Source organism: Belonocnema kinseyi, chromosome 2 (genome assembly GCF_010883055.1).
Source record: "Belonocnema kinseyi isolate 2016_QV_RU_SX_M_011 chromosome 2, B_treatae_v1, whole genome shotgun sequence".
Lineage (NCBI taxonomy): Eukaryota > Metazoa > Arthropoda > Insecta > Hymenoptera > Cynipidae > Belonocnema > Belonocnema kinseyi.
This window is the reverse complement of record NC_046658.1, coordinates 86,035,248-86,051,511: the sequence shown is the minus strand read 5'-3', so window position 1 is coordinate 86,051,511 and position 16,264 is coordinate 86,035,248. Positions and strand designations below refer to the sequence as shown.

General features: G+C 30.3%; 2 protein-coding genes across 2 annotated transcripts in view; both read left to right on the top strand.

The window, feature by feature from the left end:
• Positions 1-1,579, top strand: part of LOC117167170 (zinc finger protein 85-like) — a 1,741-nt gene extending 162 nt beyond the window's left edge. Inside the window, exons 2-3 of the mRNA XM_033351896.1 lie at positions 60-233; positions 314-1,579. Of these exons, the coding sequence (XP_033207787.1) occupies positions 179-233; positions 314-822 (564 nt within the window). The 5' untranslated portion in view covers positions 60-178 and the 3' untranslated portion in view covers positions 823-1,579. The remainder of the gene's footprint in view (positions 1-59; positions 234-313) is intronic.
• Positions 1,580-2,837: 1,258 nt separating this feature from the next.
• Positions 2,838-14,985, top strand: LOC117182859 (zinc finger protein 780B-like). Its single transcript, XM_033375969.1, has 8 exons — positions 2,838-2,964; positions 3,415-3,603; positions 5,005-5,229; positions 5,313-5,489; positions 8,644-8,733; positions 11,112-11,348; positions 12,490-12,690; positions 14,765-14,985. Exons 1-8 carry the CDS (start codon positions 2,838-2,840, stop codon positions 14,983-14,985), a joined length of 1,467 nt encoding a protein of 488 aa, XP_033231860.1.
• The last annotated feature ends 1,279 nt before the right edge of the window (positions 14,986-16,264 follow it).

Genomic DNA, 16,264 nt, shown 5'->3' with positions numbered 1-16,264 from the left:
GGAAATGGAAACCATAATCGGAAATGCATAATTTTAACTTTCACGTTGTTCTGTTCTAGATCAACACCCCCAGCGTAAATCGAACAAACCAACAGGAAAACCATTTAGTGGGCCATATTCTTGTACAACTTCTGCCAAATTTTTTGACAATAATTCGGATACTGACACTTTAACTTGCATGAATGTATGCAAAAATGATAAATCGGTCGAAACAAAGGAAGAAGGCATCCATGGTATGATATTAATGCAATCAAATTATTCAACTAAAACTATGAAATAAAAAGTTCCGAATTAAATGTGGTTAAATTTTCAGATCAAGAGATTCTACAAAAAAAGAGTAAACAAAGGTATGAGTCCAAATTGTGTACGGTACATGTAAAAGGAGATGAAATATTGGCTCCCAAAAAAAAGCAAACCCAAAAGAAGCAGAAAATTCAGGAATCAAAACAGGAAAAGAAATACAAATGTAAAAAGTGTGCTCGAAGCTATGCCCAGAAAAGAAGTTTGAGTAGTCATCAAAAATACGAATGCGACGTCATTCCACAGTTCCAATGTCAATTCTGCAGCAAAAGATTTAAGCGGAGAAATGCTATTCGTAGCCACGTGGATTTTGTACATCTGAAAAAAAATTTACAGACAAAGAATATTAGGTATTTTTGCGACAAATGTTCGCGAAGTTACATTTGGCCCAATGATTTAACTCGACATAAACGTTTACAACACGGTGCAGTCAAGCCAAAATTTTTTTGCGATTATTGTTCCTATACAACGAAACAAAAAGTTGACTTGTCGCATCATATTACATTGCGTCATCTCAAATAATTTAATAGGCTAAACTTTTGTCCTTAGGATATTCCTAATGCTGATATCTGCACGGAAATCAGCATTAAGCATATTAAATTACTATTTTCAAGCATTGAGTTGTTTATTATAAATTATTTATTTCGGAAAAGATATAATAATTAAAAGGTATAAATCAAGAATTATTTCATTAGATTTGTTAAGTTTGATTGCTTATTCTTAAATAATGATAGTATTGTTTATTCGTTTACTGCATTAATACTATTGCTTTATATTTTATGCAATAAAAGAAACTTTTTTTATATTCTTAAAAGAAAACTTAATGTATTTAAATTGATCGACAACGATGTAGAAATCATTTTCAAGAGATTGTAGGAAATCTCGAATGAAAAAAAAACCATTTAAAATGTTACATAAGTGCATACCACCAGTCGTTAGCGAATTATTATATCAAAAGGCGGGTATTATTGTAAACTATCCATGATTTAGAATTGTATATTTTCGAAAATTTAGAGACTGAAAGGACTTAAAAAGTGTAGTCCAAGCTTTTTGATAAGAAAGTATTGCTAGAGATACCAAAATTACAATACATCTAATACTTTCCATATTTATTAGTGATAATGATATCTTATGGAAGATAGCGCACTGGATTTTAATCAATATTATGAACAGAAATAGTTCTTCGCTAAAAAAATAAAAATTAGATTCAAAAGACTAATACTAGTAGGTTTAAAACTCTACATATTGTAATAACTTAACATAAGATAGTAGCATAATAGTACTTAAACTGCTAACTGGAAGAGTAATATTTATATAAATACTCTCTAAATTTGTTTTTAAACAGAGCTCTCGAGGCTCAGGAACTTACTTGAAATAAATAAATTAAATTTTTTTAAAGTTGACGTAGTCCGTAAATAAATATATTCCTCCCATTCGCTGCAAATTTTTCCTTAATTTGACTATGAGATGAAGTCCTATTTCGTTAGCTTAAGATTATAATTTCTTATAACTCTTCTTTTCAGGAATCAAATGATTTTTATTTTTATTCAATAATGATATTACAGATCAACTATTCTTCGAGTCATCTTCAAAATTCTTTTCGAAGATTTAGCAAATTCGTTTTTCTCTTTTTTTCGTGGGAAAAGTTATATTTTCTAAAAAAATAGAAAACGGAAGAATCCAATTTACAAAATATATTTCTCAGTTAACATTAAAGAACGCAATGTGCTTGTGTTATACGTTATTAATCAAATCTAGATCTTCTATAGAATAAGGATTAAAATCAGCGCAAATTACGAATTTCACTTTCACATTACAATTTTTTAGATAACACCAAGAATTCGGAAAGTGAGTTTAAGAAATCGATGGGAAGACCTGATAGTGAAACATATTCTTTTATTATTAAATACAGCATTGAAGATTCTTTAGAATTCTAGGAAGAAATCATCCAAGGCAATAAAAATATATCAACTAAGTCCATGAAATAAAAAGTGTAATTATGCTTTGTGAAATTTTCAGAAAAAGTGTCTACAGGCCAATAATACAATACAAATTACTGGTCAAAATTTTGTACTGTAGATATAAGAGAAGATGATATTTTGACTGTAAAAGATAAGCTGGAGAGTAAAATGAAGCAGGAAATTTAAGCATCAAAACTGGTGGTGGAAAAGACATACAAATTCAAATTTCAATTCTATAGTAAACGATTCAAACGGAAATGTATCATGCTTCGCCACGTAAATCTTGTGCATCTAAAAAAAAGCCTACAGTCATCGAATACGAGGCATTATTGCGACCAAAATTCTCGAATTTACGCTTGGTCAAATGATTTAAGTCAACATAAACGTATATAACATACAGGGGCCAAACCACAATTTATTGGTGATATTTGTGATCACAAAATTATATGCAAAGATCCCTTGTTTCGGCATATCACATCAGTTCATAGACTCAGAAAATTATCTGGTTTCCAAGAAATAAGTTTGTTTAGTTCAAGAAAATTTTTTCCGAGTGCACTAACAAGGAGAGGTTACGAGATGTGCGTTGCTGATTCTATTGGGACTTCACAGAGTAAAAGTACATGGAAATTCACGTGGCATCCAGGATATATAGTGCCGAATCCAGTCTTAGTCGAATCGGCGACGCACATCTCTAACTTTCCGTGTAAGTAATTAAATGTGCGTCGCTGCAAACTGCTTGAATTTATCAATTATTTGCTTAAAATCAGTTTTGTTCGTTACGTTTAGGTATAGATTTCATTTGAAGGCAAAAGTATTTGCCCACTCTTTCTTAATGTATATTTTAAACAATACTGAAAAACTGTTTTAATTTAACTCTTTGATTAATTTTTATGCATTATTTGCAAGACTAAAATTTTCTCGAATTTATATTCAGAAAAAAAATGTTTCTTTTTTCATTAATGTTATATACTTAACTGCTCCGTCGAATACGGTGTCGTGTCACAGTTACGATGTAAATTATGCACGAAAATGGACGAAAATGTAATTTTTAATTTTCAGGAATAAAACAATGAAGTAATTATTCAAAGTTATATGATAAGGATCAGAATAATCGAAAAGTACTAATTGTATCTTTCACCTTATAATTTTCTAGATCAACGGATTGTGCCAAGTAACGCCAAGTATTTCGGGAGTGCATCGAAGAAACCAATAAGAAGACCACATGATGGACCATATTCTGCTCTTCATTCCAGTAACTTCTTGGAATTTGAAACTATTTTTTGGAGTTATCCGAGGGAAGAGCGCAATCTTTCTTCTGATAGAACTCATTCGAATGAAAAATGTATGATTGTTGCAATTAAATGTCTTAAATAATACTATCAAATACAAAAATGCAAATTACATTTTGGTAAACTTTCAGATCAAGAGGTGGAAGAGGTTGAAGGCCAAAAACGTGATTCAAAATATTTTTCAAAATTGGTTACTGCTGGCATAAGAGAAGATAATATTTTGACTGTTAACAACAAAATGCTTGGCCAGAATAAGCGAAGAATTCAGGAATCAAGGGTCGAAAAAGAAAAAAAATACAAATGTGAAAAGTGTACTCGAACATATAAAAAGAAATCGCATATGAATTATCATCAAAAATTTGAATGCGGCGTCATGCCACAATTCAGATGCAAATTCTGCGACAAACTATTTAAACGGAAAGGTCATATATCTAGGCACATGATTTCATGCGTCAAAAATCAAGCTCAAAGTCGTCAAATTTATGGAATAAATGTGACCAATTTTCTAGAATCTACATTTGACGATGTGATTTACCTTGACACAACTCATTTTTGATATTACCAACTATAAAACGAAAAACTATTTTTTACAACATATCACTTCGCATCATGCTTTGTAATTAAATAAGCGTAGCTGCAGGCTTCTAGTACTATTTATTAACTATTATCACAATACTTGGTTATTGTTGTTAGTTTTTTATAATTTTTTGTTTAATTTAAAGTTATTTACACTACTTTTAGAAATGTAAGTTTTCAACCATATTCATCCTGAAACTAATCACAAAATTACGTAGAGACATCGATTTCAAAAAACAGTGTTAGCAAAAAGGATTCACGCCTTATCCCGGAAATAAATAAAATTATTACATTCGTTAACAAATTTGGTTTTATTTAAACATCATATTAAATCCTAGTTAATTAGTTTAAAACAAAGATTGTACATAATGCTTCTTTTCAGGAATGAAACAATTAAGGATAGGTTGTATTTAATGAAATTACGAATCACCGACCGCGTCCTACCTCTTCTTGGACGATAGCTTGGTACGAACACTTCAGAAAAAAGCTTTTCCTTCAAGAATATAAACTACAATTTTCCGACAAATCATAAAAATTCATTGAAGAGTAGCCGTAAGCCGTGATATTTATGTGCCCTTCAGTTCTTCTTTAATCTATTAAGTTTCTCATAGATCGCTTCTTCTTCGAATCATCTTAGAAATGCTTCTCAAAGATTTAGAAAATCTGTTCGTCCATGTATTTTTTTTTTTTGGAGAAAACTTGAACCTCATTAGGAATAAAAGATGAATAAATTAAATTCATAAAATTTTTCTCTAACGCCATTGGGTAATGTAATATGATCGTGCATGGGTTATTAATTAAGTCGATATCTGCTGTAGGTTAAGGATTAAAATAATCGAAAATAACTAATTTTAACTTTTCACGTTATAATTTTCTAGGCAACGCAAAACATTCCGAGAATAAGTCGAAGAAATCAAGAGGGGGACGAGATGCTGAACCATATTCTGCTCTTCACTGCGATCACTTTATGGCATTTAAAACTGTGTTTTTGACTCAAGAGAGGGAAGAGCTCAATCTTCCTTTTAAAGATAATCCTATTGTCAAGACTTTAATTGAATACGACACTGATGAAACTTTGGATATTAAGCAAGATATCATCCAAGGTATGAACGAGTTTGCAAACAGAATATCTTAACTTAAACTATGATATACAAAATGCCAAATAAAAATTTCGATTAATTTGCAGATCAAGAGACAAAAAAAGTTAGAGGCAACAAAGTTCGGAGGCAAAGGAAAACGAAAATTCAGAATCCAAACCCGGTAGAGAAGTACAAGTGTAAAAAGTGTGCCCGAAGCTATAATCAGAAAGAAAGTTTGTACAGTCATCAAAAATTCGAATGTGGCGTCGTTCCACAGTTTAAATGTAATTTTTGCGAAAAACTATTTAAACGAAAAACTCACATGAATAAACATATAGTTCGAGTGCATCAGAAAACAAACTCAAAGACATTGGAAAAGAAGCATAATTGCGACAAATGTTCTCGAAGTTACATTTGGCAATATGATTTAGCTCGACATAAACGTTTAGAACACGCAGTAGTCAAACCACAATTCGCTTGCGATACATGCGATTATAAATCTAAACGCAAAGATCACTTGTTGAGCCACATTATTTCTCTTCATACTATCTAATTAAATGCGCATTCATGTAAACCGCTAGATTTAGTAATTACTATATCGAAATTCATATATTGTCATGAAATAAAACTTCAGTTTTCACTTGAACTTAAGTATACTTACACGCCATTTAGAAACTTATATGGTTAAAAATTTTAATTGTTAAATGAATAATAAACGTGAACTACACACATCGATGTGAAATAATTGTCTTTTCGCAAGAAGGGTTTACTTATTCCGAAAATTATCCAATTTCTTAGTCTTTTTTGTCTCTAAACATTTCTTATCGCGTGTTTTTTTTAACCTTCAAAACGCTTTTTTGAAGATTTAGAATGTGTAGATTTGATAGTTTCTTAACTTCTTTTTGCATAAATGATAAATTATTTTGGAATTTTGCCTCAAATAATTTAGAAAGTATAATAGGATTTGAATCTTCGGAAATTATTTACTTTGATGACTTTTCAGAATTTTGGAATATATTGCAAATGGTTTGAAACGCTTTGCAAAAGCTTGTTTTAAGCACAAAATTAAAATATCGGTTGGGGGAGAACTAAAAATATTAGTATTTTTATTAAAAAACACAAAAATAACAATTATGTTTTTTGAATGACTGATTTTCTTCAATGCTTTGGATTTTCCGCGGAATTACTTTTACTTTAAACTCCATTTAATTATTTTTTTACAATACATTTGTATTTTTCTTTAAAAAAAAAACACAAAAATAATCAACATTTTTTCTAATCTTTCAGAAGGAAACCATATAAAAAAGTGGCATATTGAAAGAAATTTGAATATCGATCAATGATTTGGTCAATGTTAAATATTAATAGATTTGAATTATTTGTTGAAGTTCACTAATTCTTGATTAATTTGAAAGATTAGAATATCGAAAATTGCTATAATTAACATTAACATTACAATATGTTAAATAAATTTAGTTTTCTTACTAAATTGTAAATATTAATCAAATCTTTTTTAAAATTAAAAATGGTCATTTTTCAAGCTGGACAAGGGAAGGCGGAAATTTTGTCACACCCTACCCCTTATCCAACTGATAAAAAAACTAAAATATAAATATTAATAGATTAATAGATTTCAATTATTGTAATGAATTTCTCTAGTTGTTAGTTCATTTGAAATATTAGATTAGTTTTAATTAAAATGGGCTATAATTAAGATTAAAATTGTAATCTGTTAAATCAATTTTGTTTTGTTAATAAATTATAAATGTTTATAAAAGTTTTTTCTTAAAATTGTAATTTTTCGAGTTAGAAAAAGTAAAGGAGAAGTTCTGTCAAACCATAACATTTTTTCAGGTCGGAAAACTACCCATAATGTCTATTTTTGTCAATTTAAGAACGGATTTTTCGAATTGACCTTGATAATAGGATTAACGAATATTTTCGAAATTATATTCCTCATCTGCATCTCAAAGTCTGATCCTCCCTCGAATGATATTTTACTTTAAGAGTAAAAAGAAGATTTTCCAAAGTTTTTCGAACCTTTTACTCCAAACTTTGGAAAATTCATTGAAGTAAACAATTACAAAATTTTCTTGTATAGTTACAAATTGTATGCAAATTAACAGCATGATTCGTCAGTTCAATTTTAAGCAAGGCAAATATTGACATAAGAGTTACGAGAAAAGGATAAAACGAAAGCACTTAAAAAAAATGAAGTTGAGGTTTCAAAACACCAGAAAAAACACGCAGGTCTCCAGGCTTTGATTTGTCCAGTTGAATACGTCCCAAATCAAACCTTGTAAATCAAGAAAGAAATGATTGAAGGTAAAACTTTATATTCACAGTAACTTTCTTTAAAAGTAATCTCTGAAACAAATCCAAATAACATTTTCTTCTAATTTTTATATCAAGCGAGTGGTATTTACATACAAGTAAGTTCACTTGGTTCAGATGGTTCTGGACAAAAGTCATTCAAATATTCGAGATTCAAAACAGAGACCGGAAAAGAAGCACAGATGTGACATATGTACACGAAGCTATAGTTATAAACGATGATTGCAGAGTGAAAAAAAATGAATGCCAATGGCATTTACAAATTATTTTGCCCATTCTGCTTAAAATCATTTAAAGGGAAAAGTGATCTTAATCGACACATAAATGACATGCATCTGAATTAGAATCTTAAGTAATTAAGGAATTTCTAATTAAATTGTTTCAATACTATAGTTACATTTAAACAACACAGAAAATAATGTTTGCACTTGCCTATGGCTCACCTTTTGCTTGCTGAAGACCGGTACGTAAAAATATGATCTCGTTTAAAATTCAAGATGGGGTCGCAATATGTGCATCGCTGATTCGAGTGGGACTTCATAGGGTAAAAGGAATTGAAAATCCACGAGGTGTGTATTTTTTCTTTTGATTCAATAGGTTTTAGTATCCGAGATATCCAGGTTTTAGAATTAGATCGAAAGAGAAAATACGCACCTAATGAATTTGGATGTACTTTCACCCTCTGAAGTTCCAGTCGTATCGGCGACGCACATCTTACGAGTTCTCCTCGTTAGTTGGCGTGCATCCCTCATAAATCCCTATACCGCATCATCTAATTTTACTAATTAAAATGTATGATTATAGAACTAATTTTTTAATATATGAAAATAAGCATGCTGAAGCTTTTCGTTTACTATTTAAAAAAATATTTTTTCTTATGTTTATTGAAAATGAAAGGATTTTTGTTACAGTAAACGAACGTTTTACATCCCCAAAAATATTCTGTTCAATTCAAACTTAACATAATAACTTTAATTTAATTACAAAATTTATACCAATTTACGTCATTATCTTTCTGTTTTCTATAGTTGTAACTTTCAGGATAATAAACCAAATATCTAACCAATATCGAATTTCTAGCTGAGACTTACCTGATTTTTTCAGATTCAAGAAGAGATTCGAAGAAAGCAATAGAAATATCAATAGGGCGACCAGGTGTTCTTTACCAAAGCAGCAACGTGTTTCAATATGAAAGTGAGTTTTTGACTTGCGGATTTGATAATCAAAATGCAGAAAAATTCAAACTCAAGGAAAAAATCTTTGAAGGTCAAACTTCATGTTCATGGATTTCTATAGAAAAAAACTTAATCATAAAGCTTTAAATAGTATTTTGTTCTATTTACAGAGCAAGGCAATTCTTGGAAAGCTAACCGAAAATATCAATTAAAAGTGCGAGCTGCTCACGAGATGGCCCCTGCGAAAAAAAAGACCAAAATTCAAGAATCAAAGCAAAAACAGGAAAAAAACTACAAATGCTTGAAGTGTGCTCGATCCTATAAACGGAAACATCATTTGGCTAACCATACAAAATTCGAGTGCGAAGTCACTCCACAGTTTACATGTCTCTTTTGCGGTAAGCGATTTAAACAGAAAAGTTATATTCGCTGCCATGTAGATCGTGTACATCTGAAAACAAACAGAAAGACTTCGGAAATTAGGCATAATTGCGACCAATGTTCTCGAAGTTATTCTTCTTTGAGTGCTTTGAATCAACATAAACGTTTAGAACACACAGCAGTCAAACCACAATTTTTTTGCGATATTTGCGATCATAAAACAAAACGAAAAAGTCACTTGATGCAGCATATCATGTCACGTCATCATATGTAATTCTATAAGCATAAGTGACTAATAATCCCGTGGATATCCTTTTGACACAAAGAGAAATTTGCTGTAAGATAAAGTCATGAGTTTTTCTAGTTTCGGAAGGATATTTCTCTATTACCTGATATTCTAATCAATAAAACAAACCTCTGTATTCGACGATTGTTGATGTCTCGCAAATTTATTTTTAGAAAATTTTATATTTGTTCACGTTACATCGATTGTTTAAATGTTTCAGTCAGAAACTAGTTTTCATTAACTTATAAATATTTTTTCATGGACATCTATGAACTTAATTTGTCAACATTACTATATTGTTTGTTTTATTTTATCCAGATAGTTATTTGGTTAGGCTAAATTAGGCTAGGATAAATCGATTATATTTACCAATTTAAACACTATTGAAAAAAACATTGTGCTTGATTCCATGTTAATAAACGAATATAACATTTTTGCTTTCTAGAAACTTTATTTTTATTTCCAGTTGTTCGACAATTAACATCAAGTATATTCCTGTTAGAAATGTAGTGCAAGTATAACACGATAAATATAAGCACATGAAATATTAAAATATTATCTCATTCCAAATTCTAATTTTTTCCCCCCAGGTCGAAAGGAGTACCTAAATCCCGTGACAAGATCTTCCAATGAGTCCGTAACCGATTTTGGATTTTGGACTTTGGGTTCTGTCAATATAAGAAAGGACCTTCAGGAAAAGAAGTATAAATGCCAAAAATGTTCGCGAACCTATGTAACAAAATACAGTTTAGATTCTCACCTAAAATATGAATGTGGCGTGCCTCCTAAGTTTCAATGTGAATATTGCCAAATGAAATTTAAGCTGAAGGGTAACATGCTACGCCATATGGGCCGTGTGCATTAAACAAAATATGCATTCGAAAAAAAAAGTAATTAACACAACAAAAACTGCTGATTAGTAAAATTTGGTTTATTTGAGTTTGGTCGACTTAACAACAATTTTTTTCACTCAAGAAAATTAATATTTTGCGACTGCTTTCTGTGAAATCGAGTGTAATAATCCATATGTTTTATTTTCGATGATTTTGTTACACTGAAAAATTCAAAAAATCATATATGGTTTTTTGTTGAGAATGGGCATCAGCATGGTTCTGAATTTTAGTTTGCGAATATTATAACATAATTTTAGAATTAATTACTGTTCTGTTGAAAAAATAGTCGAATAACAATGTAAATTGACTGATGTTATTAACTATTAAATATAAAAAAATATATGTCTTGTCCTATTGATACTGTCTATAAATATATAATCAGAAAGGTCATTTTTCATTTAACTTCCTGTATTTTATTCGAATTGATTATTTTTGTGGTTTCAAAATGATTTTCAGGAAAAAAGTGAATCGCGTAAAGGAATAGTACTTCAGAAAAGCTGGAAAGGTAACTTTTATATTTTAATCTAAAAAAGTGCCACGCCTCCTAAGACAAGTAAAATTTTATAAACATCATTGATCAGCAAATAATGTAATGAAAAGTTTTAAAAACCATGCTTGACGATTAATGAATTCTTCTTTATCTAAGCTAAGTTAATTCAGATTTCGCACCTGGATAATGCTAATAAAAATACCGCTTTTACTGCATTGAAATAAAAATGCAATACATTAAAACATAATAGTTTCTGTCAGCACTGTCCATTCGTTACGTAGCATGTCATGAGTTTTGAAATAGAGATTTTCGTTTTTAATAGTAACCGATTCTTCTTGAAATTTCAGGTTTTGTGATGCCCTCAATGGACCTAAACTACGTTTTGCAGTCAGTGTCATCAAATATTGACGTAAAGACAGCCAGAAAAAAAATGACGGCAGGCCGAAGAACTGCAGATCACTATTCTCCATCAGAAACTCTAATTTCTTCAGTCAACGTACCTCACAAACCCTTCAATTGTCCAAAATGTGGACGAAGTTTTGCTGTCAAGGGCAATATGAATAGACACTTAAAATACGAATGTGGTCAACCCCCAAAATTTTCCTGCCCGTATTGTTTATTCCTTTCAAAACAGTCATCTAATGTCTTGGCTCATGTCAGAACTCGTCACCGCGGTCAAAATGCTTATGTACTTAATCTAATACAAAAAACATGAATTGTAAAATAATGGTACGTTTTTACGTTAAGTTTTGAAAGAGTTTTAAAAGTTAATTGATTTATCACCAAAAAAATTATATTTAGTTACAAATGAGAAGATTTTAATGAATTGTTACTCCTAATTTTTCAGAATTGTAATATTGATGAGTGATTCCAAAATATTGATAATTTGTCAATAAACTGTTAATGTCCTCAAAAAAGTACATTAATCGCTTATTAATCATGAATAATTTATTTACAAGCGTGTCCATTTCAATAACGGATATAATTTTTTTCAGATTTCAGATTTTTTTCAGACGTTGAGATTGTTAAATTTTTTTCACCTAAGATTTATTGTATATACTTTATGCATAATAATAGGAAAATATCTCATTTGTCATTTAGTTATCATTTGCATATATGTACAACATTCTCAATAATTCATCAGTCTTTCTTTGCTTACTATCGTCTCTTTAATGAGTCTTCTGTTTTCCTAATATGACGTTAAAATGAAATTTGAAAAAAGTTGCTTTTAATTGCAAATAAATCTGTTTTCAGAAGAATTCGGAGGACAATATCAACTCGTAAAATACGATACCACTCAACAGGCCTACAGAAAAAGGGCTTCAGCCTGGAAAGATTGCATCTGTCAAAAATGTGGCAAAGTTTACAGTTCAATAGGCAACCTTCAACGTCATTTGCGATACGAATGTGGAGTGATGCCTCGATTTAAATGCCCATATTGTATGGCATATAATGCCAAACAAAAAGTGAATGTTAAAAAACACATTAAGAGAAATCACAAAAACAAATTAATTTATGTCATAGACACACTTTGTTAAAATAATGTATACTGACACTATATCTTTGTTATCTTATGTTACAAATATTTTATACATCGTCTCACGAATAAACTTGATGTCATTAGTTAAATCACTCACTTTCGAAATTTATTTAGAATTTGAGCGTTAGAGAAACGAATCAATTTCCTTTAGAGCAGATAATATTTATTTTATTTTTTATCCACAGGAAGAGTCATAAACGAGTTGTCGAAAAACTTGCGAGACTATCCAACCTTGCCTTTGTTAAAAGGTTTGGGAGACATCTGGGTTGGAAAAAGAAGCATTCAATTTCCATTTCGATGTGATCGGTGTGGAAAACAGTATCAACATCGGACTACTCTTCAGAGACACACCAGGCACGAATGTGGAAAAGAACCCCGTTTCAGGTGTGATTAATAAATTATAAATTATAAATGCAGTCAAACTCGGATATAACGCCCCCGGATATATCCCGTACGAGAATTGACGCCGCGCCGCAAGGAGCTGCGGCGAGCATGCGGTGATCACTTAGGCGTGAATAAAACAAAAGCGTTTACATCCGAAGCGGAACTCTCTCGAATTTTTTCCCCACAAAAGCCAGTCCCAAAAATCGGCACAGTCTTCGAGTTTCACTGTATATACATACACTATCATCGGAAATTATCTAAACAGTTACCTTTAGCGGTACTAAAAATCACTGAGACTTTAAAATACTTTTTTATTAATATTTAGAACGATTTTAAGATCTTTATTTAATATTCCGATGTCGGAGACGAGCCAGCATCCAACGTAGGATCCGACGAAATGGAGATCTCGAAATTAGTACCTCAAATTCCACTTGTGCTATATCTTAGGAAAGTTTTGGAAAAAGTCTGAAATTCACAGAAAGGAGATCGTGAAATCTTATTTTTGATTTTTTCCAATAAAACTTGAAAAAAGCTAAATCTGTTCCTAAGATGAATAAAAATATCCAAACGTATTTGCGTCTAGTTTTACTCATATCTCGGAGAGTCGTTAAGATTTATTATGTTTTATTGGCCTAAATTAAAGATAAGATTTCGAATATTGCGTCCTGTAAATTTCATATTCTTTTTCACAACTTTCCTGTGTCAAAGAATGTGTTCAATTCAAGGTGTTATGTGGAGGTACAAATTCAAAGACATCTTGCTTTTTTTTAATTCTCACGTGCTATTCCTCTCCAAAAAGTGAGAAATATCTCTACTAGCTTTCATTCGACGTGGAATTCCATAAACATTTAAACCGTTTTCTAAAATATCTAAGTCCATGTGCAGTTAGTGTTACCGCGTTCCAAGGTCATCAGTGGCTGTTAGAGTCACTTGCGCTAGCCGAATAAATATTTTTCGATGTTAGTGTTTATTCTGTTTACAAATTAATTCGGTGCCTTTACTTTGATGTCTTTTATCTCTCGCTTAAACTTGATTTTTTGTTCGTCCTAAGATAGTTTTAAAAGGCGAACCTTAAACTTTAAACACAATCTGAAAGGTGGCGGTCCTGCGAACTTAACCTAAAAGTTCATGAGTTAATAGATTCGCGCCCGACAAGGAGAATTTAAAATACTGCATTCTTGTTTCATCCCAATGCAGCTTCATTTTCTAGAATACAACAAGAATGCAGTATCTCAAATGCTCGTTGTCAGAAGCGATTTTATTCACTAATAATTTTTTAGGTTAAGTCCGCAGGGCCACCACCTATTATATTATTATATTATTAATATATAATTTTTGTAGGTGTCCGTACTGCAGCAGACGGACTAAGCAACGCGGGAATTTGTACCAACATATTCGAACTCATCACCCTGGAAAAGACGTTTTTTGTACGGAATAAAAAGAATCACGAAATAATTGTTTCTTAAGGATTTCAGAGTTACCAAAAATGCTCATTGCAAGTATTATATAATCTAAGAGTTATTTAAAAATTATTTATATTTTAACATCCTTCGGGAGGTTTAATTGATATTATTACTTGAATACATTTTGAAAATGTATTATTCTTTATCACTATTTATAAAAATGCAAATTTATTGGCAATCCTGAAATTCTCAACATCTAAAGCTGGAGTGATAGGTTACGAAAAAAAATGATTTTTTGTGTCTCATTAGAAGCGCAAGTAGATAATCAACCTTTATTTATACCGAAGCTAATTTTGTTTAATAAATTAATTTCCTCAAAATATGCAAATGTATACTTATTGATAGTCGTTTTTATACTAATATTTTGATTACAAATTTTTTATATTCTGATGTCCCCATTTTTAGATAATTATTAATAATACAAAGGAGGTCGATTCCAATGATTGAACATTCGAAAAGAATGAAAGAAAGATAAAATGCATCGTATCGAATCAAGATATATTTGTCAAAAGTTTCAATTCAATAGGTTCAACCACGGGGCTTTGTGTCTTTAATAAAGTATCATTTTTATTTCTCATCAGGAAATAAATACTGAAAAAATTTCTTTTTTCAGTCACCAGGAGGCTCGGTTCACTTGATGGGAAATATTCCTGTACAACCTGTGGAAAAACGTATAAATGGAGACAAGGTTTGTTAAGACATCGTAAATACGAATGCAATGTGGATCCAATGTTCCACTGCAAATATTGCTCCCACAGATCGAGACACAAAGATAATTTAATGAAACATATATTCGCAAAGCATGTGGATCGTAGATATTATATTGGAAAATAATCTACAACTTTTTAAGTAAATTCGACAAAAATTAGTTTTACTTTATCGACTTCTGTTTTGTCATCAAGTGCTACCAAAGGAAAGAAATTTTTTATAACTTGTAATTATATTTTGTTAGATTTGTTAGAAATATAAATATTAGACTGTATGATTATGTATGCAAATATATTATGGTAATTAAACTGATTTTTCTTTATGCATTTTCGATTTTCGTCTATTTTTTACTGAAATAAAAAGAATTGTAATATAAACTTTTGTAATGCTTTCCTAAATTTTTAATTATCTGTTTAATTTTTATTCCAACTCAAATTGACATTAAATCATTATATGAAATTTGCCTTTTGAAATACAATATCTTTCTTTGAAAGAGTTTAGAGTTTTTCATTTCAGACAATTAACTTATGGAATATGTTTGATGAAGTAAAGGTTTAACTTAATTAATAAAAATGAGGTTTTGGCATGTACAATTTTCCACGAGAATCGTAAACATACTGGACCACTTTGATATTTTCTAAATAGAATTTTCTTAATTTTCCAGGTCAAAATTGTAATAGTTTCAGAAGGAAGGAAGATCAAAAAAGTAATTCAAGCATCGACAATAATACATTAAAATACAAGATAAAATCCTGCATAGTCAGCATAAGGGGGGAATGGTTTTTTGTCTGTGGACAAGAAACATGTCAGAAGGAATTAGAAAATTCAAGAATGAATGCAAAAACTGGAAAAGAAAAAAATTATATGTGATAGATGTTATTTTTGGTACACCTTCTATCTTGATTATGTCGTCATAAAAATGAATGGCCATAGGTTATGTGATTATTCTGGATATAAAACAAAATGGACAAAATCCATATTTTCCATATTTTTTCACGCCCTCTTGAACTTTATAGCGCTAGCCTATAAATAAATGTTTGTTTTATCTGAAGAAAATTTAAGCAGGGTCCCCGAAAAACTTAATTTTTAAAATTCCCTGACAAAACAGTTGAATTTTCGATTAAAGAAAAATTTTTTTTAACAAAATACTTTAATTTTCACGGAAATAATTTAATTTTCCAGAAAATAGTTGAGCTTTTAAAGAAATTGTTGAATTTTAACCAATTGGTCGAAATTTTGACCAAAAAGATTCATTTTCTACAAACGAAAAAGAATTTTCAAGAAAATACATTACTTTTCCACGAAAAAATAAAAAGTTAAATTTACAGTATAAAAATTATTTTTCATTCAAAAAAATAATAATTTTTTAACAAAACTGTCGAAGTTTAAACCAAAGAAATGAATT